Raw genomic sequence first — 27,994 nt, 5'->3', positions numbered from 1 at the left:
GGAGGAGTTAAACTAATATGGCAGGGGGATGGGAACCAATGCAGGGAGATAGAGGGAAACAAAAAGGAGGCAAAAACAAAAGACAGAAAGGAGATGAGGAAAAGTGGAGGGCAGAGAAACCCAAGGCAAAGAACAAAAAGGGCCATTGTACAGCAAAATTCTAAAAGGACAGAGGGTGTTAAAAAAACAAGCCTGAAGGCTTTGTGTCTTAATGCAAGGAGTATCCGCAATAAGGTGGATGAATTAACTGTGCAAATAGATGTTAACAAATATGATGTGATTGGGATTACGGAGACGTGGCTCCAGGATGAGCAGGGCTGGGAACTCAACATCCAGGGGTATTCAACATTCAGGAAGGATAGAATAAAAGGAAAAGGAGGTGGGGTAGCATTGCTGGTTAAGGAGGAGATTAAGGCAATAGTTAGGAAGGACATTAGCTTGGATGATGTGGAATCTATATGGGTAGAGCTGCAGAACACCAAAGGGCAAAAAACGTTAGTGGGAGTTGTGTATAGACCTCCAAACAGTAGTAGTGATGTTGGGGAGGGCATCAAACAGGAAATTAGGGGTGCGTGCAATAAAGGTGCAGCAGTTATAATGGGTGACTTTAATATGCACATAGATTGGGCTAACCAAACTGGAAGCAATACGGTGGAGGAGGATTTTCTGGAGTGCATAAGGGATGGTTTTTTAGACCAATATGTCGAGGAACCAACTAGGGGGGAGGCCATCTTAGACTGGGTGTTATGTAATGAGAAAGGATTAATTAGCAATCTCGTTGTGCGAGGCCCCTTGGGGAAGAGTGACCATAATATGGTGGAATTCTGCATTAGGATGGAGAATGAAACAGTTAATTCAGAGACCATGGTCCAGAACTTAAAGAAGGCTAACTTTGAAGGTATGAGGCGTGAATTGGCTGAGATGGATTGGCGAATGATACTTAAGGGGTTGACTGTGGATGGGCAATGGCAGACATTTAGAGACCGCATGGATGAACTACAACAATTGTACATTCCTGTCTGGCATAGAAATAAAAAAGGGAAGGTGGCTCAACCGTGGCTATCAAGGGAAATCAGGGATAGTATTAAAGCCAAGGAAGTGGCATACAAATTGGCCAGAAATAGCAGCGAACCTGGGGACTGGGAGAAATTTAGAACTCAGCAGAGGAGGACAAAGGGTTTGATTAGGGCAGGGAAAATGGAGTATGAGAAGAAGCTTGCAGGGAACATTAAGACGGATTGCAAAAGTTTCTATAGATATGTAAAGAGAAAAAGGTTAGTAAAGACAAATGTAGGTCCCCTGCAGTCAGAATCAGGGGAAGTCATAACGGGGAACAAAGAAATGGCGGACCAATTGAACAAGTACTTTGGTTCGGTATTCACGAAGGAGGACACGAACAACCTTCCGGTTATAAAAGGGGTCGGGGGGTCTAGTAAGGAGGAGGAACTGAGGGAAATCCTTATTAGCCGGGAAATTGTGTTGGGGAAATTGATGGGATTGAAGGCCGATAAATCCCCAGGGCCTGATGGACTGCATCCCAGAGTACTTAAGGAGGTGGCCTTGGAAATAGTGGATGCGTTGACAGTCATTTTCCAACATTCCATTGACTCTGGATCAGTTCCTATGGAGTGGAGGGTAGCCAATGTAACCCCACTTTTTAAAAAAGGAGGGAGAGAGAAAACAGGGAATTATAGACCGGTCAGCCTGACATCGGTAGTGGGTAAAATGATGGAATCAATTATTAAGGATGTCATAGCAGTGCATTTGGAAAGAGGTGACATGATAGGTCCAAGTCAGCATGGATTTGTGAAAGGGAAATCATGCTTGACAAATCTTCTGGAATTTTTTGAGGATGTTTCCAGTAGAGTGGATAAGGGAGAACCAGTTGATGTGGTATATTTGGACTTTCAGAAGGCGTTCGACAAGGTCCCACACAAGAGATTGATGTGCAAAGTTAGAGCACATGGGATTGGGGGTAGTGTACTGACATGGATTGAGAACTGGTTGTCAGACAGGAAGCAAAGAGTAGGAGTAAATGGGTACTTTTCAGAATGGCAGGCAGTGACTAGTGGGGTACCGCAAGGTTCTGTGCTGGGGCCCCAGCTGTTTACACTGTACATTAATGATTTAGATGAGGGGATTAAATGTAGTATCTCCAAATTTGCGGATGACACTAAGTTGGGTGGCAGTGTGAGCTGCGAGGAGGATGCTGTGAGGCTGCAGAGCGACTTGGATAGGTTAGGTGAGTGGGCAAATGCATGGCAGATGAAGTATAATGTGGATAAATGTGAGGTTATCCACTTTGGTGGTAAAAACAGAGAGACAGACTATTATCTGAATGGTGACAGATTAGGAAAAGGGGAGGTGCAAAGAGACCTGGGTGTCATGGTACATCAGTCATTGAAGGTTGGCATGCAGGTGCAGCAGGCGGTTAAGAAAGCAAATGGCATGTTGGCCTTCATAGCAAGGGGATTTGAGTACAGGGGCAGGGAGGTGTTGCTACAGTTGTACAGGGCATTGGTGAGGCCACACCTGGAGTATTGTGTACAGTTTTGGTCTCCTAACCTGAGGAAGGACATTCTTGCTATTGAGGGAGTGCAGCGAAGGTTCACCAGACTGATTCCCGGGATGGCGGGACTGACCTATCAAGAAAGACTGGATCAACTGGGCTTGTATTCACTGGAGTTCAGAAGAATGAGAGGGGACCTCATAGAAACATATAAAATTCTGACGGGGTTAGACAGGTTAGATGCAGGAAGAATGTTCCCAATGTTGGGGAAGTCCAGAACCAGGGGTCACAGTCTAAGGATAAGGGGTAAGCCATTTAGGACCGAGATGCGGAGGAACTTCTTCACCCAGAGAGTGGTGAACCTGTGGAATTCTCTACCACAGAAAGTTGTTGAGGCCAATTCACTAAATATATTCAAAAAGGAGTTAGATGAGGTCCTTACTGCTAGGGGGATCAAGGGGTATGGCGAGAAAGCAGGAATGGGGTACTGAAGTTGAATGTTCAGCCATGAACTCATTGAATGGCGGTGCAGGCTAGAAGGGCCGAATGGCCTACTCCTGCACCTATTTTCTATGTTTCTATGTTTCTATGTAACTAGTGGGGTGCCACAGAGATCAGTGCTGGGACCCCAACTATTTACAATCTATATTAACAACTTGGCAGAAGGGACGTAGCCAAGTTTGCTGACAATACAAAGATGGGAGGAAATGCAATGTGTGGGGAGGACACAAAATATCTGCAAAAGAACATAGACAGGCTAAGTAAGTGGGCAAAAATTTGGCAGATGGAGTATAATGTTGGAAAGTGTGAGGTCATGCATTTTGGCAGAAAAAAGTCAAAGAGCAAATTATTATTTAAATGGAGAAAGATTGCAGTACAGCGGGACCTGGGGGTACTTGTGCATAAAACACAAAAGGATAGTATGCAGGTACAGCAATTGATCAGGAAGGCCAATCGTATCTTGGCCTTTATTGCAAAGGGGATGGAGTATAAAAGCAGGGAAGTCTTGTTACAGCTATACAGGGTATTGGTGAGGCCACACCTGGAATACTGCGTGCAGTTTTGGGTTCCATTTTTACAAAAGGATATACTTGCTTTGGAGGCAGCTCAGAGAAGGTTCACTAGGTATACTCCGGGAATGAGGGGGTTGACTTGTGAGGAAAGGTTGAGTAGGTTGGGCCTCTAATCATTGGAATTCAGAAGAATGAGAGGTGATCTTATCGAAGCGTATAAGATTATGAGGGGGCTTGACAAGGTGGATGCAGAGAGGATGTTTCCACTGATGGGGGAGACTAGAACTAGAGGGCATGATCTTAGAATAAGGGGCCGCCCATTTAAAACGGAGATGAGGAAGAATTTCTTCTCTCAGAGGGTTGTAAATCTGTGGAATTTGCTGCCTCAGCGAGCTGTGGAAGCTGGGACATTGAATAAATTTAAGACAGAAATAGACAGTTTCTTAAACAATAAGGGGATAAGGGGTTATGGGGAGCGGGCGGGGAAGTGGAGCTGAGCCCATGATCAGATCAGCCATGATCTTATTGAATGGCGGAGCAGGTTTGAGGGGCCATATGGCATCCTGCTCCTATTTCTTATGTTCTTATGTTCTTATAAAACTCTTGCAGTAGCAGGAATTAGCACACACCCACTCAAGCTGCAAAAACCTGTCAGGTGTGAGTGATTGGTGATGATTCCTTTAAATAGCATCACTGGAGTCTGCTTCCTGCTGCTGCACGCCACCTGAAGTGGTCGTTGCTTTCTTCAGCCGGTAAGTTCATTGGCTGTAACGAAGTTGGGAGATCGGGCTTCAAGCAAGTGGTGCACTCTCACTGGCGTCATGATCTCCGTGATGATGAGGTGCCCGGCGATCGAGCTCTGCGGCAGCACTACCGGCAAGACCGATTTGGCGTGTGGCACTGGAACCGGCATGAACTCCATGTCGTGGAGCTAACGTTTGGCACAAACCACATGAATTTCTCCCATAGTCTCTTAAAGCAAAGTGGCCTCATTTGGGGCAAAGAAATTCTGGTTTCCAAAGGTTGTGCGGCCTTTAAAATTCTATTGTGAACCTTTCCAAAGCCTACAAGGAATTCTACTTGTTTTTCACCATGTCCAAAGGCTAAATTGGGCAAATTCAGTGGCTGACAGAAACAAGTGAATGGGTATGTACTGAAGCAGGAGGTTGTGTAAAAGTGATGGAGCAGCCAGGCATCCAACTACACCTATTCGAAGGCTGACAAAGTGGAGGTGCTGCTGCATGAGGTATGTGTGAGGCGAGTTGCCCTGTTCCCTATTCTGGGGCAGCCTTCCCAGCATGCCTGAAAGGAGGTGGCAGCCAGGGTCAATGTCAAAGCTAGCCTGGAAGGCCGATTATCTCACTGCCTCTGCCATCCTTCCTGTCGTCCACCTCCTCTTGTCCTCTTCCTCATCTGCCTTTTCTTCCTCTGCCTCGTCCTCCTCCCTGCTGGCAAGGGCTGCACCCTTATGATAGCCTATTTGTGGAGAATGCAGCAGACCACCATGAAATGGCACACCCCCTTTGGTGAGTACTGGAGGGCTCCTTCCGAGCGGTCAAGGCAGCAGAACCGTTGCTTCAGTAGGCCGGTGATATGCTCGATGATGTTCCTGGCCGCAGCATGGCTCTCATTACATGAGTGTTGGGCACGTGTTGGGGTTGCGGAGGGGAGTCAAGAGCTTGATGGAGCCAGGTGGAGACTGGATAGCCCTTATCTCCGAGCAGCCACCCACACCCTGGCGCAGGATGAAGGTGCAGCATGAAGGAATCGTGGCTGCTGCCAGGATAGCGGGCATTGACATTGAGGATTTGCTTTGTGTGGTCACACACCTACTACACATTAAGCGAGTGGTAGCCTTTGCGGTGACGTAAGGTCTCAGTATTGTTATGTGGTGCCCCAAAAGCCATGTGGGTGCACTAAATGGCGTTGTGCATCATTGGAAAGCCCGCTATCCTGGCAAAGCCACATTTTCTCTTGTCCTGCTTCCCTCTGGTGATCGGGAAGCCAATGGAGTCCCTTCTGCTGTAGAGAACCTCAGAGACCTCCCAGATGTAGCGACTGATGGCAAACTGTGAGATATTAGATATGTCTCCTGCTGCAGACTGGAAGGATCTGCGGGCGAAGAAATTGAGGGCCATTGTGACCTTGACCTGCCACTGGGAGCTGTGATTGCCCAGGTCTGAGGCTGGAAGTCTGGTTGCAGAAGGTGGTCGAATTCTGCAACCACCTCCTTGGTGAAGCAGAGCCTCCTAATGCACTGATCGTCGCTTAATTGAAGGTAGGAGAAGTGATCAACCATGATATTGAATGGCAAAGCAGGCTCAATGGGCCTTATGGCCTACTCCTGCTCGTATTTCTTATGTTCTTATGTCGGAAAACCCTAGGATGGTAAGGCATCCTGCTGAGAGCCCCGATGGCCCTCCTCCTCCCTCTGTGTACATGTTCCCATCTTTCTTGCTGCTTCTGCTCCCTCCGCTTTAGATCTTGGAGTGCAACGGCGATTGCTAGTACAGCCCCCATGACTTTCAGCAATTGTTGTGCATTGAAGATTTTCAGAAATAATTATGGAGTTTTGTACTTGCCAGACCACTCCCTGATTCCAAAGAACCTTGAAATGACTAAATAAAACTCTTACCATAGCAGGAAGTAGCACACAGCCACTCAAACCTCAAACTGCAAAAACCTGTCAGGTGCAAGTGATTGGTGATAATCCCTTAAGTAGCATCTCAGGAGCCGGCTTCCTGCTGCTGCACGTCACCTGAAGCAGGTGTTGTTTTCTCCAGCTGCTAAGCTAGTAGGCTGTAACGAAGTTGGGAGATCCAGTGTCAAGTGATCATTGCACACACATTACGATCTCCGTGATGGTGAGTGTCATGTATCTCACATTACTGTATATGACTGTATCTTACCATGCTATACATGACTGTAACTGGATATGACCTGTAACAATAAGCATACCTTACCACCAGGGGTGCACTTGCAGGAGATACCCCATACCTGTCCCACTGAGGTATATAAAGGGAGGTCTCAGGCAAGTGCGGCACTGGAGAGCTGGAATTAAAGGTGCAGGTCCTGAGTGACCTTGACTTCAGCATGTGTCTCGTGTAAGTCAGTACATTAGAGTCACGACTTAACAGTGGCGATGAGTTACAGAATCACAGAATCTACAGAATGGCTACCAACAGCTCAGATGAGAAATACAATGCTGGAGACAATTAGGGGATGACTTTATAGAAAGGCTCCAGCAAAGCTTTGTGACCAAAGACTGGCTGGGCGATGATAAGGCAGACAAGAGAAGAGCCCATCTCTTGATCAGCTGTGGCTCGAAAGCATACGCTTTAATGAAAGACCTGCTGGCACCCGAGAAACCAGCAAGCAAGCCATTTGAGGAGTTGAGCACACTGGTGAGAGACCACCTAAAGCCAGCGAGCAGCCTACACATGGCCAGACACAGGTTCTACAACTACAGACGCTGTGTGGGCCAAAGCATACCCGACTTCGTGGCGGAACTTCGGAGGCTGGCTAGTTCATGTGAGTTCCCCAATGAACTAAGGAGAGAAGTACTGAGAGACTTTTTTATTGAAGGAATAGGCCACGCAGGCATATTCTGAAAGCTTAAAGAGACTAAGAACTTGACTCTAGAGGCAGCAGCATTGGTCGCACAGACGTTCTTGGCAGGTGAAGAAGAAACGAGGCTGATCTATACTTCGGGTACGACAACCAACGAGGCATCAGAACAAGGGGTTCACATTGTGAAACAAACCGCTACCCCACACACAGACAAAGGCAGGAGAACAGGCCTTTAACAGCAGACATTGGCGCCAGAAGCCATCAAAATCAAGGGCCACCTGAACGGCCGATCACACCTCATCAACCCACAATGCGAGCAATCAACAACAGATTGAGAGAAGCTCAAGGGAGATCAGCCAGACGCAGCTCATCCTTCGGAAACAATGGAAACGGTCTGTGTTGGAGATGTGGGGGAAGGCACTCAACCAGGGTGTGTCGATTTCAGCATGCCATTTGCAGAAACTGCAACTACATAGGGCATGTGCAGAAAAACAGCAGCTTGGCTGGTATACGAATCGGAAGGGTCGGAAAGCGGACCAGAAGACGATTGGAACAGTGCACGGGATGCCGAGGTACAGCGGGTTAACACAATCAATGTCCACTGTTCTTACACCAAGACACCTCCAATTATGATGAGGGTTCTACTCAACGGGATACCCGTCAACATGGAACTGGACACGGGGGCTAGTCAGTCCCTCATGAGCGTTCAACAATTTGAACAGCTGTGATCGCACAAAAGCAACAGACCAAAACTCACAAAGATCGACACCAAACTAAGGACCTATACTAAAGAAATCGTCCCAGTCCTTGGCAGCGCCATGCTCTCAGTCACACACAAAGGGATGGTGAACCGCCTTTCCCTGTGGATTGTCCCCGGGGATCTCCCAGCCCTGTTGGGGAGAAGCTGGCTAGCAGAACTTAATTGGAAATGGGATGACGTTCACGCCATGTCGTCAGAGGAACGGACCTCCTGCTCAACAGTTCTAAGCGGTTTTGAACATCTCTTTCAGCCAGGTGTGGGCACCTTCAAAGGGGCTAAAATTAGAATCTACATCACACAGAATGCCAGACCGGTCCATCACAGGGCTAGAGCTGTGCTTTATGTGATGAGGGAAAAGATTGAAAACGAACTGGACCGGCTTCTGCGGGGAGGCATAATTTCTCCCATGGAATTCAGCGACTGGGCAGGCCCCATCGTCCCCATCATGAAGCCTGATGGATCCGTGCGAATCTATGGGGATTGCAAGTTTACCATAAACAGAGTCTCCCTACAGGACCAATACTCGCTGCCCAGAGCGGAGGACCTATTTGCCACGTTGGCTGGAGGAAAACTTTTCTCGAAACTTGACCTCACATCTGCGTATATGACGCAAGAACTGACCGAAGAGTCTAAGCTACTCACCACTATCAACATACATCGAGGCCTTTTTGTGTACAATCGATGCCCATTCGGCATCAGGTCAGCAGCTGCTATATTTCAGCGCAACGTGGAGAGTCTGCTCAAGTCCATCCCGGGGACGGTTGTGTTTCAAGATGACATACTCTCACGGGCAGGGACACCGACTCTTATTTCCGCAATCTTGAGGAAGTACTAAGTCGATTGGATCGGGTAGGCCTAAGAGTTAAGAAATCCAAGTGTCTGTTTCTCGCACCTGAGGTTGAATTTTTGGGCAGAAGGATTGCCACTGATGGAATCCGCCCAACCGAATCCAAAACCGAAGCGATTCGCCTGGCACCCAGGCCCCGGAATGTCTCGGAACTGCACGCCTTTCTCGGGCTACTCAATTACTTTGGGAACTTTATGCAGAACTTGAGCATGCTGCTGGAGCCTCTCCACGTGCGACTCAGAAAGGGGCGCGATTGGTTTTGGGGGGACGCCCAAGAACGCGCCTTCAATAAGGACGCAGCCATCTGTGTCTCAAGAGTGTTTGAGCCTTTTTTGACCCAGGTAAAAAGTTAGTCCTTACGTGTGATGCGTCAGCGTGCGGGGTCGGGTGCGTTTTACAGCATATCAATGATGCAGGTAAATTGCAGCCCGTTGCTTATGCCTCCAGGTCACTTTCGCGGGCGGAGCGCGGGTATGGTATGGTTGAGAAGGAGGCGCTCGCGTGCATGTACGGTGTCAAAAGGATGCACCAATACCTTTTCGGGGCCAAGTTTGCATTAGAAACTGACCACAAACCCCTCACGTCCCTACTATCCAAGTGCAAGGCAATCAACGCCAACGCCTCGGCGCGCATTCAGTGGTGGGCACTCATGCTGGCGGCTTACGACTACACGATAAGGCACAGACCAGGCAAAGACAACTGTGCCGACGTGCTTAGCAGGCTACCCCTGGCAACCACAGAAGGGTCCGACGAACAGGACTGTGAGATGGTCATGGCAATCAATGCCTTTGAATCCACAGGTTCGCCCATGACGGCTCGCCAAATCAGAGCCTGGACGACCAGCGACCCCACGTTATCTCTAGTTAAAAGATGCGTTTTAACCGGCGACTTGGCAGAGGCTCGCGATGCCTGCCCCGAGGAGGTCAAACCCTTCCATAGGCGCATGTATGAACTCTCACTGCAGGCAGACTATCTGATGTGGGGCAGCCGAGTAGTTATGCCCTTACGAGGCAGGGAGGCATTTGTCCGGGAGCTCCATCGCGAGCACCCGGGGATCGTCCTTATGAAGGCCATAGCCAGATCTCATGTCTGGTGGACAGGCATTGACGCAGACTTGGAGCTCTGCGTCCATTGGTGCACCATTTGTGCCCAACTCAGTAATGCCCCCAGGGAGGCCCCCCTAAGCCCCTGGCCCTGGCCCACCAAACCGTGGTCGCGGGTGCATGTAGACTATGCGGGCCCATTCATGGGCAAAATGTTCCTCGTAGTCATTGATGCATTTTCAAAATGGATCGAGTGCACCATTTTAAACTTGAGCACCACCTCCACCACTGTGGCGAGCCTTAGAACCATGTTTGCAACACACGGCATTCCTGACATATTGGTCAGTGATAATGGTCCGTGCTTCACCAGCGCAGAATTTCACGATTTTATAGTTGACCACGGTATAAATCACGTTAAGGCGGCACCTTTCAAGCTGGCCTCCAATGGCCAGGTGGAGCGAGCAGTGCAGATCATTAAACAAGGCATACTCAGAATCCAAGGTCCCACGCTGCAGAGCCGCCTGTCGCGACTGCTGCTGGCATACAGATCTCGTCCGCATTCATTGACTGTGGCTCCCCCGCACAACTATTGATGAAACGAACCTTAAAGGCCAGGCTCTCGTTGATCCTCCCAGACATGCATGAAATTGTTGAGGCTAAGCGTCAAGTGCTAACTGAGTACCATGACCGAAATTCGAGAGGAGGTGGAATGAGATAGGGGACAAAGTGTTTGTGCGAAACTATGACCGGGGTCCCAAATGGCTTGCAGGGACAGTAACAGACAAAAAGGGAAACAGGCTACTGGTTGTACAAATGGACAATGGCCAAATCTGCTTGAGGCATGTGGACCAAGTAAAAAGTAGATTCACTGATAACACTGAAGAACCAGAGGCAGAATACAATGTGGAACTCACACCACACCTGGTGGACAGACAGGTGGAACAACCTGAAGAAAGGGCAGTCTCAACAGACAGCCCAGGCGAGATACCAGCAATCACACCGAACGAAACACAGGCACCAAAGCAAACAACTAAACCACAACTAAGACGCTCCACGCGAGAGCGCAGACCACCTGAGAGACTGAATCTATAAAGGCAATAAGACCTTGGGGGAGGGTGATGTCATGTATCTCACATTACTGTATATAACAGTATCTTACCATGCTATACATGACTGTAACTGGATATGACCTGTAACAATAAGCATACATTACAACCAGGGGTGCACTTGCAGGAGACACTCCATACCTGTCCCACTGTGGTATATAAAGGGAGGTCTCAGGCAAGTGCAGGACTGGGAGAGCTGGAATTAAAAGTGCAGGTCCTGAGTGACCTTGACTTCAGCATGTGTCTCGTGTAAGTCAGTACATTAGAGTCAGGACTTAACAGTGAGGTCCCTGGCGATCGAGTTCAGCGGTAGCACTACCGGCAAGACTGATATGGCGTGCGGCGCTGGAACCGGCATCAGGTGTCGTTACAGCTGTCAACGCCATTTTAGCACCATCCGGACAGCCGAGTTTTGGATCACCTCTAGTTTATGTAGGGTAGAATGTGGGAGGCCAGCCAGGAGTGCGTTGGAATAGTCAAGTCTAGCGGTGACAAAGGCAAGGATGAGGGCGTTAGCAACAGATGAGCTGAGGCAAGGGCTGATGCAACGGAGGTGCAAATATGTGGTCTTAGTTATGCTGCATATATGGGGTCGAAAGCTCATTTCAGGGTCAAATATGACATCAAGATTGCAAACAGTGTGGTTCAGCCTCAGACAGAAGTTGGGGAGAGGGATGGAGGGAATGAAGACCAAGGGTAGTCTTCAGGTGAAGCATAGTTTGAAGGTAGAGGAGTGTAATTGGACTGGGATTTGCAGACGTGACTAAATTCTCATTTTAAATTCTGTCCTTATTTTTATATATTTCTATTATAAATTTCTATGTCCACATTTATAATGGAAACTGCCCATGTAAACATGACATGCTGTAAATACAACACCCTGCTAGTGGTGCTGCAGCACATCTACTAGAAGAAAGATATGAGTACAATGGACAAATTTACATAGGCAAAATGCATTAGAAATGTGGACATAGGAATTTACGATAGATGAAGTTGATAATAAGTGCATGGAGATGTAAGATTTTTAATATATTTATTGATATGTTGGAGAGGGAGTTTTCAACTGCCGGTCGACTATTTCTTGCCTGAAATTGGGTGACTGGCAGAGGAAAATCTGGCGGGGTACTTGTGTACCGAATTGCCAGCCTGAATCAACTTCAGGCAGGCCTGCAAATGGGCGGCCAGCACTCCCACCCAAAACATGCAGGAATGTGTTTAAATATGCAAATTGGGGTCCTACGCCTGTTGCACTATCCTGATCACAAAGTCCATGGATAAATGGGGGGGACTGGATGGCGTATGCAATTCCAACTTTCTCTCGGTGCTGAGAGATCTAATGGGTAGTCCTTAAAGGGACCATTAAAGTCCTCTCCGAATAGATAGTTTTTTTGTCCATTTTTATAACTTTTGTGAGGTCAGAAGAAATAGGAGTGGTCCTTCAGGACCCACTGACCCATTGCTAGCCAGTCTAGTTGCCCCCGGCACCATTCCCCCCCGCAATAGGCCATACCTGCCATCAGTTGCATGCTACAATGGGATGATTTTCTCCTGCGGGAAAATGGCATCCACAGTTCGCCGGAAATTGAAAACCGTTCGGGCCCCCCAACTGCTGCATTGGGTGGGTGCCTTGAGCGCACTGTCAATATCATGGACAATATCAATATCATAACAAACTAATGGAGTTCCATAAAGCAGCATGACTGTGCCATGATCATATTGAATGGTGGTGCAGGCTTGAAGGGCCAAATGGCCTACTCCTGCACCTATTTTCTATGTTTCTATGACCTCAGAGTTGCATTGCACATTAATGATGACCAAAACTGCATTATACATATAGTTGGAAAATAGTACAGGTATATTCAAATCCACAGAAAACCACTGCACTGATGGGCAATACTCATATTATTTCACTCTTGTACCTGCACTGTTATAATATTTTATATTTTCTGCAGCCATTTAGTTAAAAATCATGTTCCATCTTAACGACTAAGGGCTAGAAATTGCGCTTTGCCCCGTTTAGGGTGGATAATTCGATGTAAATGGTGGATTATCGCCAGGACAGATGGGGTGGAGAGTGGAGGGAACTTCGGCCCTTTTGTGCACAAAATTGAACGGGGCAGTGTTGGGGGCGGCAGAGGGGCGGAAGAGAGTTGGGAGCAGGACGGAAGGCAGGTGGTGTCATTTAGCGCCGCGCTGAGCATGTCACTTAAAGGGGAGGGATGCTGCGAGACCTAGTGAGGCCTCCGGTGCACCACCAGGGAGGGATTCGGCTGGGCCAATGGCCCGGCACTCAAGAGGGGGTGCCGGGCTGCCTGTTGGCGGCCCGGCCAAAGCTGTGGTCGCCATTGTCAGCTGACTGCAGAGTTGGCTGACAATTAAAAGAAAATGCCGGCCACGGCGGTGCCTCACTAAGCTGTCAGTGGCACCGACCGGCGGCGGCTGCCCTCACGTGGAGCAGAAAAGCGGTCGCCGCCGGGTGATAAGGGGTCAGCATGTCAGGTGGGGCGGAATATCTGTTTCTGCCGCCCCCGGCCCGGGCACAGTTGTGCATGGTCGCACCCTCCGCCTGCCTCCGGTCGGAAAGGCCTTACCGCCCCGTTACCGCCTCAAAAAGCTGGTAATGGCCCTTAAAAAAGGGACAATTTCGGCCCCTAATTCTACTATATTTGGTTATTTTCAGTATATCTATGCACTAGCTTACAAAGAACTTATTTACTTTATCCTAGGAATAACCTAGAAAAATTATACATACCACTATTGATCAAAGCCCAGGTTTGATTAATCTCACGAGGGGAAGGATAGTGATCACAGTCCTGGAAGAAAGTTGGTAATTCGCTCACATTAATTTCTTTCCAAAACTGTCTCTTTGCAAACATGTCTTCATATTCTGTGATCAAACAAAAGACATTCATTGTGATTCACATTGAAGCTGAAAGATTTTCATGAAGTACCATAGAACAATGAGATCACAAAACATTTGGTAGGAAAGGATGTAAAATTACATTTATAGAAATGATAAACTCCTGAGTTAATTTGGTCAATACAAAAGGGATTGAAATTCCTCTAATATTTTAATAAAACTTGCTAATGCTACAAATGCACAGCAGTTCAATCAAAATATTTCAGAAGTTGATCAACCTGCTGAGCATTGGTAGTATTTTCAGTTTTTACTTACAATTTCTTCTTGCCATTCTCTTTCATTTATCGACCTTGGTTGTCATTTAAACCCAGTTACATTCTACAGACAAGGGTTCCTAAATGGAGGCTCTCACAGTAGCAGATGGTGAGAAAGGGAGGAAATGTTCAGCATCTAAATAGGTAGGCTCATTCTCCACAATTAGATCCTGGTATTGGCTGAACTGAAATGACATGGAAAGGTCGACATCATATACTCAGGGAGGCTAAATGTCGAGAAATGAAAGGATGGAAAAGGAGCTTAACAACATGTCAGCACAGTACAAAAGCACTGCCAACACTTGCAAATTGGCGAATAATTTATTGATTTGGTACTATTGTTTTAATACTTGCGAGTCAAGGAGTAGAAGGAAGAGAAAAAACAATTAACTCTGCATCCCTCCCATCCCCATGAACTGTGCACTTTAAAGCAGTGCGAAATCAATTAATAATAACAGCAATCTTGGCCAGAAGCTTGGATATGGGGGTGGAGGGTGGTACATGAAATTACTGGGATGGCCTTATAGGGGTGGAGCCAGCATCAGCCCTTTCATACCTAACACCTGAGCTTGAATCCATCCATTGATGGGATGGAATCCTCATCCCACTGCTAGCTGTAAGGATCTTAAGTTTTTTTTAAATTAGGAAAACTAGGGAAATGAACTTAGGTTGCCTCAACCCAGTTCCTAGATACTTGTTCATAGAACAACATTTATTAAGTTAGGCAAAAATTGGCACGCAAACTAACAATTTTATTGAATTCTTAAGAAAATGAAACATGACATTGGTGTAGCACAGGTGGTTTGCTGAGGTTTGCAGAATAGAGGCAGTGACTGAGTGAAAAAAGTGTTGAAACATTCCATCATCCAGCAATGATGGCCCCTACTATATAAAATTAATTATTACAAAATAACAATGTATAAGGCTTATGCTCCCCAAAGAAATTACTAATTTGTCCAGTACGGTTTTGACAAGTGTAAGAGATCCTGAATGGCAGTAAGAAATTGTAAATAAAAGAGAGAAAATGTTGGAAAGGCACAACAGGTTAATCAGCTTCTGAAATACCGGTTCTGCAGTGTAAAGGTACACCTATTTTTCTTGGAACAAGGCATTTTGGATGACCTGGGAGGGGAAAAGGCACCAGCCTGAGGCAAATGGTGACTCATCACCCATTAAAAGCAATCTCTGTGGTCAAGGACTAAACTTAGTTATGCATACAGACAAAGAAATTGATACTATCTATCCGAGGAGCCCCAGAGTTGATTGGTCACAGGGGGTAAAACAGTTCACCCCAGAGACTACAAGTCTGCAAGAAACCAGGACGAACTACAAAGGACCCTACAAAATGCACATTTTTGGATAACAGGACATTAAGGATAAGGAGTTAACTTTTGCACTGTTGACTCCATGTGCAAATTAGTAGCCATTCAAACTCATCACCACAGCCAGTTAAACAAATCACCACATGGATCCAGATGCATTAATTGGACCCCGGCCCAATGGGAAACTTATTCATACTATGGATATAAATATACAAACACAGAAACACAAGAAGTCGAAGAAGAAAGGACGAAGAAGGACATACAAGAAAACGAAGAAGGGCAAACAGAGAGACAGAAGGACACGAAAGGAATAGCACTGCAGAGAACGGCCAGAAGAAGAACCAACCAGTCACGGAACCAATGACTACGAACCTGCAATAGCTACAGCCAGGAAAGGTGATTGTATGTTTTCAGTCGATTTCTCTCAAAAGTCTAGTCCTGTAGTTTTAGTCAGTTTTTGTTGCATAATAAAACTGACACTGGGTTAAGCCTAAATTTTGTGCCACGTGTTGTTCTTTCGCACTATAAGTTCCGAGGTCAAAGAATCAGAATAGAGTGTAAAACAAACACCCTACAGAAATTGTCAACTGGCGGCAGGACCTTGCCATTGGGAATAGGATCGCGGACACAAAACAAGGGTAAGAACCCCAAGGGAGGCTTGGTTAAATCTAAGGTCTGCGAAGGTCGTCGAAAAGGATCTTCTCAAGGGCAGCTAGGGCGACCAGGAGAGAAACAGTCTTGGACAGCAGGAGTAGTCTTGATCGACTAGGGTAGCCATGGAGAAAAGAAGTCGCAGGTGGTCTGCACAGGAGTCTGAGGGAGATCAAAGTACTCTCAAGGGCAGCTAGGGCAGCCAGCAGAGGAAGGAAACAGGGTTGGGTAGGCTGGAGTAATCCCGGGTTGACTTGGGTAACCACGGAGAAAATCAGTCGCAGGTAGTCTGCAAAGGGGTCTCAGGGAGATCCAAGTACTCCGAAGGGCGACGAGAGTAGCCGAAGAGCTTCGGTTGACTAGGGCAGCCACCGGGAAAAATAGTCGCAGGTAATCTGTGAAAAAAGCGGTCTCAGGGAGGCCAAGGGTGATCACAAAGGCGACTGCTGTGGGTTGTTCAGGGCAGTCTGTGAACCGCAGCCTCGTTTGGTCCAGGTGCTTTCTGCAAATTTGTCCATTGTCGAGTTTGACTACAAACACCCTACTCCCTTCTTTAGCTATCACCGTGCCCACGATCCACTTGGGACCATGTCCATAGTTTAGCACATACACAGGGTCATTCAGATCAACTTCCCGTGACACAGTGGCGCGACCATCGTTTTGTTGCTGCCGCCTTCTCTACCTGATCATGCAGGTTGGGATGAATCAACAAGAGTCTGGTTTTTAGTGTCCTTTTCATGAGTAGCTCAGCCAGGGGCACCCCTGAGAGCGAGTGGGGTCTCGTGCGGTAGCTGAGCAGTACTCGGGACAGGCGGGTTTGGAGTGAGCTTTCTGTGACTCGTTTAAGGCTCTGTTTTATTGTTTGTACTGCCCGCTCTGCCTGCCCATTGGAGGCTGGTTTAAACAGGGCCAAGGTGACATGTTTGATCCCATTGTGGGTCATGAATTCTTTAAATTCGGCACTGGTGAAACATGGCCCGTTGTCACTGACCAGTATGTCAGGCATGCCATGGGTGGCAAACATGGCCCTCAGGCTTTCAATGGTGGCGGTGGCAGTGCTTCCCGACATTATTTCATATTTAATCCATTTTGAAAAAGCATCCACCACCACCAGGAACATTTTACCGAGAAACAGTCCTGCATAGTTGACATGGATCCTCGACCATGGTCTGGAGGGCCAGGACCACAAACTTAGTGGTGCCTCTCTGGGTGCATTGCTCAACTGAGCACACATGCTGCATTGCCGTACACAGGATTCTAAGTCAGAGTCGATACCGGGCCACCACACATGGAATCTGGCTATCGCTTTTATCATTACTATACCCGGGTGTGTGCTGTGGAGATCCGAGATGAACGTCTCCTTGCCCTTTTTGGGTAGCACTATACGGTTACCCCACAACAGGCAGTCTGCCTGAATGGACAGCTCGTCCTTTCGCCGCGGGAACGGCCTGATTAGCTCTTGCATTTCAATGGGAATGCTGGCCCAGCTCCCATGCAGTACATAGTTTTTTACTAGGGACAGCAGAGGATCTTGGCTGGTCCAAGTCCTAATCTGGCAGGCCGTGACAGGTGATTTATCATTTTCAAATGCTTCCATGACCATCAACAAGTCTGCAGGCTGCGTCACCATCAACAAGTTTGCAGGCTGCGCCATTTCCACCCCCGTGGTGGGCAATGGTAGCCAACTGAGAGCATCCGCACAGTTCTCGGTGCCTGGCCTGTGGCGGATGGTATAGTTATATGCTGATAGCGCGAGTGCCCACCTTTGTATGCGGGCTGAGGCATTAGTGTTTATCCCCTTGTTTTCAGTGAACAGGGATATGAGGGGCTTGTGATCGGTTTCCAGCTCAAATTTGAGGCCAAACAGGGACTGATGCATTTTCTTTACCCAGACACACATGCTAATGCCTCTTTCTCAATCATGCTGTAGGCCCTCTTGGCCTTAGACAAGCTCCTGGAGGCATAGGCGACAGGTTGCAACTTCCCCGCAATGTTAGCTTGTTGTAATACACATCTGACTCCGTACAACGATGTATCACATGCTAGCACAAGTCTTTTACATAGGTTATGCAATACAAGCAACTTGTTGGATCATAAAATGCTTCTAGCTTTCTCAAAAGCAATTACTTGTTTTTTTTCCCCATACCCAGTTCTCACCTTTACGTAATAACACATGTAGAGGCTCTAAGAGGGTGCTTAGCCCCGGTAAGAAGTTACCAAAATAGTTGAGGAGTCCCAGGAACGACCGCAGCTCCGTGATGTTCTGTGGCCTGGGCGCGTTCCTAATAGCCTCTGTCTTGACGTCTGTGGGCTAAATGCCGTCCACCGTGATCTTTCTCCCCAAAAACTCCACTTCTGTTGCCATGAAGACGCATTTCGACCTCTTTAGCCACAGCCCTACGCGATCGAGTCGCTGGAGGACCTCCTCCAGGTTTTGTAGGTGCTCGACGGAGTCACGACCCGTGACCAATATGGCATCCTGAAAAACCACCATGCGTGGCACCGACTTGAGTGGGCTCTCCATGTTTCTCTGGAAGATTGCTACAGCCGTCCGAATTCCAAACGGCCATCTGTTAGATGAACAGTCCCTTGTGCGTGTTGATGCAGGTGAGGCCCTTCGAAGACTCCTCCAGCTCCTGCGTCATGTAGGCCGAAGTCAGGTCGAGCTTGGTGAATGTCTTGCCTCCTGCTAGCGTTGCAAATAGGTCGTCTGCCTTAGGTAGCGGGTATTGGTCCTGTAGCGAGAAACGATTAATAGTTACTTTATAATCGCTGCAAATCCTGACCATGCCATCACTTTTGAGTACTGTAAAAATCGGGCTGGCCCACTCGCTGAATTCCACTGGGGAGTTGATGCCCTCACATTGCAGCCTGTCCAGCTCAATTTCCACTCTCTCCCTCATCATGTGAGGTACCGCTCGCACCTTGTGGCGAATGGGTTGTGCCTCTGGGACCAAATGGATCCGCATCTTCGCCTTGGAAAAGTTTCCAATGCCTGGTTCAAAAAGGAAAGGAAATTTGTTAAGAACCTGGGTACATGAGGCCTCATCGACACGTGATAGCGCTCAGATGTCATTCCAGTTCTAGCGGATTTTGCCTAGCCAGCTCCTTCCAAGCTGTGTGGGGCCATTGCCCGGGAAAATCCAGAGTGGCAGTTCGTGCACCGTGCCCTCGTAGGTGACCTTGACCATGGCGCTGACCAGGACAGTGATAAGCTCTTTGGTGTACATTCTCAGTTTCGTGTGGATGGTGCTCAGGGCTGGCCTGAGTGCCTTGTTGCACCACAGTCTCTCAAACATCTTTTTACTCATGATAGATTGGCTGCGTCCAGTTCCATGGCTACGGGTAAGCCATTCAATTTTACATTTAGCATTATAGGTGGACATTTCATCGAAAATGTGTGTACCCCATGTACTTCAGCATCTGCCTCCTCTCTCTGAGGCTCAAAATTGCTTTGATCCACCATGGACCGATCTTCCTCTGCCACGTGATGGTTAGCAGGTTTTGCAGATCTGCAAGCTCGTTGGAGTGCCCCATTGTTCCACAGCTCCTGCAAACATACCCTTTGAAGCGGCATGAATAGGCTGAATGGAAGCCTCCACAAAGCCAACAAGGTGTGAATTGCCTTGCATTCATCCTTTGTTGCAGACTCTGAGTCATCTGGGTCACCTGAGGCCTGCTGGCAGTTGCAGACTCGTGGTTTCTGCCCTGTACATTTCTGCTCACAAACACAGTTCCAGTTAATTTATGAACATTGCTAGCACTCGTGTGCTGAGAGATTTGTTTGGTGTTATCACTGGTGGACATAAACGCCTGTGCTATCGCAATGGCCTTACTCCGGGTCGGTGTCTCTACAGTCAAAAGTTTTCGTCGGATGGTCTCGTGGCCAATGCCCAGTACAAAAAAGTCTCTGAGCATTTGCTCCAGGTAGCCATCAAACTCACATTGTCCTGCAAGTTGCCTTAGCTCGGCGACATAACTCACCACTTCCTGACCTTCAGGTCGCTGGCACGTGTAGAACCGATACCTCGACATCAGCACGCTCTCCCTTGGGTTATGATACTCCCGAATCAGTGTACAAAGCTCCTCATACGACTTATCTGTGGGTTTCACCGGAGCCAGAAGATTCTTCATGAGGCTGTAGGTCGGTGCCCCACAGGCCGTGAGGACGACCGCTCTCCTTTTTGCAGCACTTCCTTCTCCGTCCAGCTTGTTGGCTGCAAAGTACTGGTCTAGCCGTTCGACATAGGCTTCCCAGTCCTCACCCTCCGAGAACTTCTCCAGGATGCCCACAGTTTGCTGCACCTTTGCGTTGGATTCGTATACTCGTCGACAGTTGTTGTGTTCCGAACACAAATGAGACTGCACACAGGGAGGTTAAAGTAACAGTGACCTCAGTCTTTATTAAGACACTCCAGATTGAGGAACAGGCCTTAGAGCGGCCGGCTTATATACAGTGCTCCCAAGGGATGCTGGGATCCCTTGGGACTTCAGGGGATGCGCTACCTGGTGGCGGAACATGGGAGTGCATGCTTTACAGATACACAACAGTAGTCAGGGAGAATTTCTCAGTCAGAGGCACTGGAAATGGACTCACTGAAGCAAAACGCGGTAGAGCCCGCGGCTAAGAACAGTCATAGAAAGTCCATGGAGGCTAAGGTAGCTGCATATATGCAACAAATTGGACATTTCAGAGCCATGGGCATGGAAAATGCTGCACACTGGGGATCCGCAGGAAAAGCAGCAGAATGGACATAGGTAGTAACCACAAAGGGTCAAAAGAGAAGGCGGTTTGGTTCAGCACAATATTACGAGAAAGGGTAGGAAAGCTGGAGGGGAAGAATAAAAAGTTAAAAGGTGAGGTAGCCAGTTTCGAGAAAGAAAAGCAGGACCAGGGTAGGATGGAAGAAACGGCACGGAATCACAGAGTATTTACAATGCCAGATGACCGAGTGCAAAAAGCAGCAGCAAACCTACATTGAACAAAGTGAAAGGCACTTAGAAAAAGCCAAAGAGACAGAGGAACAGCTCAGGAGAATCAAGATAGCCTACCGGGTAGCGCTGAAACAGGGTTACGAGAAGGCAGATCATGGACCTTGTAAGGAAAAGATTCGCAAGTTAATGGCAGAGTTAGATGGGGCCACAGAGATGGTTTGTCTCATGGCACCCGGAACAGGCGAGGAAGGTTTGGATCCAGAGGGGAAAGAGTCAGATGATGGGCCCCTAGTGAGCATCGGCCGGCTCCCAAGGCACCGGGACCCCCAAAACTGATGTGTCCTTTGAGACAGCAGAAATTCAGCCCACTCCCACCAAATGGTGGTCCGGCTCAATTACAGAGTGACTATGTGATCCCATACATGCTGCATCAGCTGTAGGAGATGCTGATGGGTGGAGTAAAGTTAAAACAAGGAGGAGATGCCTCAGTTCATTTTGCTAATACAGAGCAGATAGCGGGTATAAATAACTGCAGCGAGGAGAAGAAAGTGAAGTTAACACTGCACACACGGGAGGGGAAACTTTATCAGAGTTTGTCAACAGCCACCAAGTTAGGTGGAGTAACCCCACAGGGCTTAAAGGAGGAAATCATGGCAGCGCTAGGGTACAGTCAGGGTAGTCCATTCTGGCAGGTAGAACAGACTAGGCAGCAAGTAAACAAATCACCCGATATGTTTGCAGATAGACTGTGGCCGACTTATTTAAGGGCCACTGGAGGAAATCTGGTGCAGGCAGACTTAGTAGGGGAACCAAGGAACCATTGGCTGGGATTCATAATGGCTAACAGTTTGCCACAGCTCAGAGCAAAAATCGAAGTATGGTTTGACCCAGTCGACCTCCAGAATAAGGAGGCAGAGTTGCTGAAAAGATTAACTCTGGCTTTTAAGTCCAGGCAAGGGAAGGAGGAAAAACTAAAAGGGAAGGTGCGCGAAGTTATGCAAAAGAAAGAATGGAGACAAGAGGGAGGTAATGCGGGTCGATCTAAAGGTGAGTGTTTTAACTGTGGGAAGTTGGGACACTGGAGCAAGGATTGTAGGCTCCCGAAAAGAGGGAAGCCAGGGTACGAGGGTGCTGAGGCAAAACAGAGCCACAGGAAGGCAGCCGGCGACTCAGTATAGATTTTAGTGGCCGCATTACAGTAGGTTATGGGCATGGGTGGAGGAAAGCTGGACGCAGCAGTGGGAGGAAAGGGACCCAATGCATCGGCACCCCCGCTGTGACGTTGCGCCCAGCCAGAATACCTGTGTCCGCTCATGTATGATGAGTGGGGCAGGCCATGTGGGGATGTGAAGGTGGAAACAGTTAGGGGAAGGTATTTAGTAGATACAGGAGTCTCGAGCATGGTTGTCCACTCACTGAATCCGACCACTACCCCGTGGTCGAGCAGAGTCCCATTTACACAGGCGGATTTTACGGGTAATTAACAGGCTGGGGCTGTGTCGAAACCCTTAACCATAGGGTTAGGACCCAGATTAACGAAGTGGGAGTGCATTTTAATGAAGTGGGAACAGCCCGGTTCGGGAGTTCTTGGGGCCGACTACATGTTGGCACACCACACTACAGTGGATATGAAAAACAATTGTCTATAGGGGGCAGTGATGCAGATAGAATAGGAGAGATCGTAATGATTTCCAGGGACAGTACAGACAAAGGCAGCATCTGCACAATGAAGTCAAAAGGGAGTTATGACTTAGAAGGATTAGTCAATAACATTCCGGCCAGGTATCAAGGGTATGTACGGGAGAATATGGATGCATTTGCCACATATTGCAGGAGAGTAACTGAGGTAGAGGTGAAGATAGACGGGGATCCGATGACACGGCTCCAGAAACAGTATAATTTTCCCCGGGAAGCAGAAAGGGATTTGGAAACTGCTATAAATTCCCTGGTGGATCAAGGTGTGTTGAGGACCATAGCCACACATGTAAACTCACCCCTATGGCCAGTAAAGAAGCCCGATAACTTGTGGAGGGCCAGGGTAGATTACTGAGTCCTGAATAAAAATATTCCAGCCTTTGCACACACGGTAGCAGTGGTAGTGGATTTGATAGGAAGTATCCCTGCAGCTGCTGCAGCTTTCACCATGCTGGACATTTCAAATGGGTTTTGGTCCATTCCCCTGAGACGGGAGGACCAGTATAAATTTGCCTTTATCTTTAAGGGTCAGCAGTATACGTGGACATGCCTTCCACAAGGGTTTCACAATAGTCCCTCGATTTTTCACCAAAGTATGGCCGAGGCATTACAAGGTTTTAGTCAGCCAGATCGGTTGGTCATGTTATGTATGTATGTAAACCTTACCAAAATGTAAGACTTGCCATGAGGTGGCACACCTGTGGGAGACCTAAGGGTCACCTGTGCACCCTGGGGCAAGCAGGTATAAAAGGTGATTCACCATGCTGCTGCCTCACTCTGGAGTCTGAATAAAGAGACCAAGGTCACAACAGTTTGAGCTTGCGATATAGTCTTGTGGATTTATTCTGAACGTAAGAAATTGGCGACGAGTAACGGATCATGAACTATCACGCGGTAATGGTTGCCGTTGGTATTCTGGAGAGATTTGTTGAGGGTGATGATTGAGAAGCCTTCGTTGAGCGCCTCGATCAGTAGTTTGTGGCCAATGAATTGGACACGCCTGAAACAGAGATCAAACACAGGGCGATTCTCCTCACTGTGGGTCATAGGTATATGGCCTCCTTAAAAATTTGCTGGCACCAGTCAAACTAAAGGACAAACCTTATGCAGAGCTGTGTACACTGGCAAGGGAACATCTCAAGCCAAAGGAGAGCATCCTGATGGCCGGGTAGCTCTTTTACACGCACCGTCGCTCTGAGGGCCAGAACGTGTCGCGTTTTGTTGCCGACCTAAGACGTCTTGTGGGGCAGTGCGAATTTGCAGAATCCTTGGGGATAATGTTGCAGGACTTTTTCGTGCTTGGGATTGGCCACGAGGTCATTCTGCGCAAACTGCTGTCTGCCGAAGCCTAGATCTGAGCAAGGTCATCACGATAGCCCAAACCTTCACAGAACTGAAGCTCACCGGCAAGCACCGTGCACAAAATAATGTTTTCAGCAGGCAGAACGGCACAGGGCAGGGCCCACACGGTTGCAGAGGCCAGACCTAGGCCTAGAGTGACTCAGAATCCACCGTGGGGCGTGAATGCATATCCATTAGCACCATGTTGGCACTGCGGGGGCAGTCATAGAGCTCATCAATGTCGATTCAAGCCTTATGTGTGCAAGGGCTGTGGAACAATGGGGCACCTCCAGCGAATGTGCAAACAATCTCTGACTCACCACGTGGCAGAGTCAAGAGAGGACGACCGATCCAGCGAGGATCACGATGAACGAGCAGGAGAGGCAACTGAACCTGAGGATGAAGAGGAAGTATATGGGATACACACCTTCACCACCAAAAGCCCTCCGATAATGTTAAAAGTTGAACTTAACGGCACTCCAGTCTCCATGGAACTAGACACGGGGGCGAGTCAATCAGTTATGAGCCAGAAGGCATTCGAGAGGCTGTGGAACGATGAAGCACAGCGATCCAAGCTGATCCCGATTCAGGCAAAGCTGCGCACCTACACCAAGGAACTGATACCAGTTATTGGTAGTGTGGACATAAGAATATTCCATGAGGGAGCAGTGAACGATTTACCATTGTGGATTGTTTCAGGTGATGGGCCAACACTGCTTGGCAGGAGGCGGATGGGGAAGATTCGATGGAACCGGGAAGACATCAGCATACCTTCTCCGGTGAACAACGTCTCCCTTGCTCAAAGGCTGAGCAAGCCCCCACTTTCAGCTGAACCAGGCATCGAAGTGCAGATCCATTGGCAGATCCCCGAGGCACAGGCCACTCATCACGACCACAAGGAGGTAAAGTTCAACTGAGCAGAGTACAGGTGCGGTATCCAACACCCGAAGTCGATGACCTCTTCGCGACGATGGAAGAGGCTCCAGGTTGACCATGCGGAGTGCGACTCTGGCTGAAATGATCCAAATGCGTCTTCCCGACGCCAGAGGCAAAATACCTGGGGAGGAAGATCACGGCAGTTGGCATCACGGGCACAGACGTGAAGGCATCCAGATCACGGGACGAAGGTGCATCCACACCACGGTACGAGAGAGCATCCAGACTTTGGGACGAGCGAGCGTCCAGACCATGGGAGGTCGCCGCAATGGATTGGAGGGATGTGTTGCCCAGCAAGGAAGACGACTGGGGTTGGGGCAAAGGGGCGGCTGCTGAGAAGGCCAGGAACCCACTATGCTCCAATAAATTGTGTGCACTATGTAACCCTTGTGAGCGGTCTTTCGCGACCAATGATGTACCATTATATGGGGTTGGGGGTACCTTACAACAAGCCAAAGTAGCGGGCGAACACCAACCGGTCGTATATGTATCTGACAAAGTACTTTTAACAGGTGATGTGTTATCACATGGGGTCGGGGGTGTTGTGCAGCAAGCAAAAGTAGCGGGCGAACCCCAACCAGTTGTATATATATCTAACAAAGTATTTGTAGCAAGCGAAATGGTTACCGCACAGGGTCGGGAGTGTTGTGCAGCAAGCAAAAGTAGCGGGCGAGCCCAAACGATTGAACATGTATCCAACAAGTTAAACAAAGCAGCAGCCTGTGTTCACGGGACTAAAGAGACGTACCAAAGAGTGTCCCAATATGTGCTCGAGTCAAACAAGCTGCTCATTCCACAAGCTTGGGAGAATACAGGCACCATTATAGATGCGTTGTTTCGAGAATGTCTAACACTGTCTGTGCACTGTAACATGATCTGCCACGGGCCAGGCACTGAGAACGGCACTAATGCCTTCAGTTGGCTACTGTTGCCCACCACCGGGGTGGAAACGGCGTAGTCTGCAGACCCACTCGCGGTCATGGAAGTGCTAGAAAGCAAGGAGTCAACCGTAACGGATCCCCAGTTTAGGACCTGGACCAGCCAGGATCCCACGTTACCACCTGCTAAAGGTGAACTGCTCGACGGGATGTGGCAACCTATCCGTTGCAGAGAGGGAAGATCCATCCCAACGTTGCAAAGTAAGGCAGGGCGGCTACACACAGTTGGTGGTCCGGGGCTCCCATACTACGGCCGAAGGTTCACGGGGACCACTAGGCTTCCTGCCACTACCGAAAGTTTCAAGGCCATTGCGGCCATCCTGGGCTTGCTAGACCTCAGGGTCAGCGACAATAGCCCGGAGCAGGCAGCCCAAATCACTAAACCTAGCACCACGAGTGTCACGGTAGACTCCCTACAGACCCGGCTACCCTGGATGCTACACGATCACCAGACAGAATCACTCAGAACCAAGCCTTCCATATGCCATCAGCAGAGAATGCACCATAATTGCACGGCCCCTCCACGCGACATCAGAATAAGTGATGTAGACCATGTTCAGGGCCCCAGTCGGGCCGCTGGCACTGCATTAGCCAAGGGGGGGAATGGGGTGTATGTGATGAAAACTGAGTGTTTGATTGTGAAACCATATACCAGGCTAATGAGTAAAGCATTTGGACAAGACCAAACTGTGAACCACAGATAACAAGAACCAATTTGAAAGGACCTGGCCCCCAGCGACCCACTAACATGATCAACCTCGCCACGAGGATGAACCTACCATGTTAGGACTTCAACCCAGGTGATCGACCCGGGGACGTGGGCGCCAGATCGCCACAACTTGCAAATAACTTGCACAATAAGACTTTGGGGGGGAGTGATGTTATGTATGTATGTAAAGCTTATCAAAATGTAAGACTTGCACTAGGGGGCGCACCTATGGGAGACCTAAGGATCACCTGTGCACCCGAGGGCAAGCAGGTATAAAAGGTGATTCACCATGCTGCTTCCTCATTCTGGAGTCTGAATAAAGAGACCAAGGTCACAACAGTTTGAGCTTGCGATATAGTCCTGTGGATTTATTCTGAATTAAACAGGTCCACTATGTGGACAACTTGTTGTTATTCTCCGAAAGTGCGGAGGACCATGGGCCATTATTGAGTGAGTTACTGTATTTTCTGAAAGAAGCAGGTTTTAAAGTAAATCCCAAGATAGCTCAAATAGGCAAAGAGGAGGTGCAGTTTCTAGGTTTGACCATTGGAGCAGGAGAGAGAGCCACAGATGGAGCTAAGAGAAAGACATCCCAGGAACTACCTGTTCCTAGGACGTATCTGGAGTAAGGTCTTTCCTGGGAATAACGGGTTATTGCAGGGAATTCATACACAGCTAAGCAGCCATGGCAGCTCCTTTGTTGAGGCTTGTTTGGAAAGGAGTAGAGTGGAAATGGAGTGAGAGTTGTCAAGAAACATTCATCTGGTTAAAAGAGGTGTTAAAGACGGCACCTGCATTGGGAGCAATAAATGGAGACCAGGACTTTAGTCTAGAGGTAGCAGCAACTGGGGACAGTTTGAGTGCAGTGTTACTCCAGGAGCGACACGGTAAGCTGAGACCAGTGACCTACGCCTCCCGGGTTCTCACCGAAGTAGAAAAAAGCTTTTCAAACTGTGAATGATATCTGTCAGCAACTTTTTGGGCAGTAAAGCATTTTCGGTCGCTCACAGGGTTAGCGACAGTAACTTTGCTGACATGTCACACCCCGATACAGATGTTACTGGACGGTAGAATGAAAGATAGGACAGTGAGCAGTAACAGGATTGCTCGCTGGACATTGTTACTTACTCAGTTGGACCTGAAGGTCGAGAGGCTAGGGGAACTAAAGCTAGCCCCGAACCTGGTTTATCCGGGGGCAGCTCATGCGTATTCAGTGGAAGGAGTGTGGGATACGGATGTGGGATTCTGAGCAGGGGAATATCCGACAGGCAGGGACATCTATGTAGATGGGTCCAGTTCAGTGACTAACGGAGAGAGAAAGACAGGCTATGGGATTTACAATCCAGAGGCAGGGATCAAAAAAGCCATAAGGCTCCCCAACACTTTAAGTGCACAACAGGCCGAGCTAGCAGTGGTAGCATACGTAGTCACACACCCTAACTGTT

The 27,994-nt window shown here is 48.4% G+C and overlaps 1 protein-coding gene across 8 annotated transcripts in view; it reads right to left on the bottom strand.

Annotated features, from left to right (window-relative positions):
- The window catches only part of LOC139233945 (uncharacterized), a 926,529-nt gene that overhangs the window by 141,514 nt on the left and 757,021 nt on the right, over positions 1-27,994 (bottom strand). For 7 of the 8 annotated variants that reach the window (XM_070864651.1, XM_070864643.1, XM_070864634.1 and 4 more), the window contains one exon: positions 13,601-13,735. In XM_070864651.1, coding sequence (XP_070720752.1) covers positions 13,601-13,735 — 135 coding nt within the window. Of the gene's footprint in view, positions 1-13,600; positions 13,736-27,994 lie in introns of those variants that run through there. The other variant, XM_070864689.1, reaches the window with a different exon arrangement.

The sequence above is a fragment of the Pristiophorus japonicus genome, chromosome 2, assembly GCF_044704955.1.
Source record: "Pristiophorus japonicus isolate sPriJap1 chromosome 2, sPriJap1.hap1, whole genome shotgun sequence".
NCBI lineage: Eukaryota > Metazoa > Chordata > Chondrichthyes > Pristiophoridae > Pristiophorus > Pristiophorus japonicus.
Note: the sequence above shows the minus strand (reverse complement) of the source record. Positions and strands in the feature narration are given on the sequence as shown.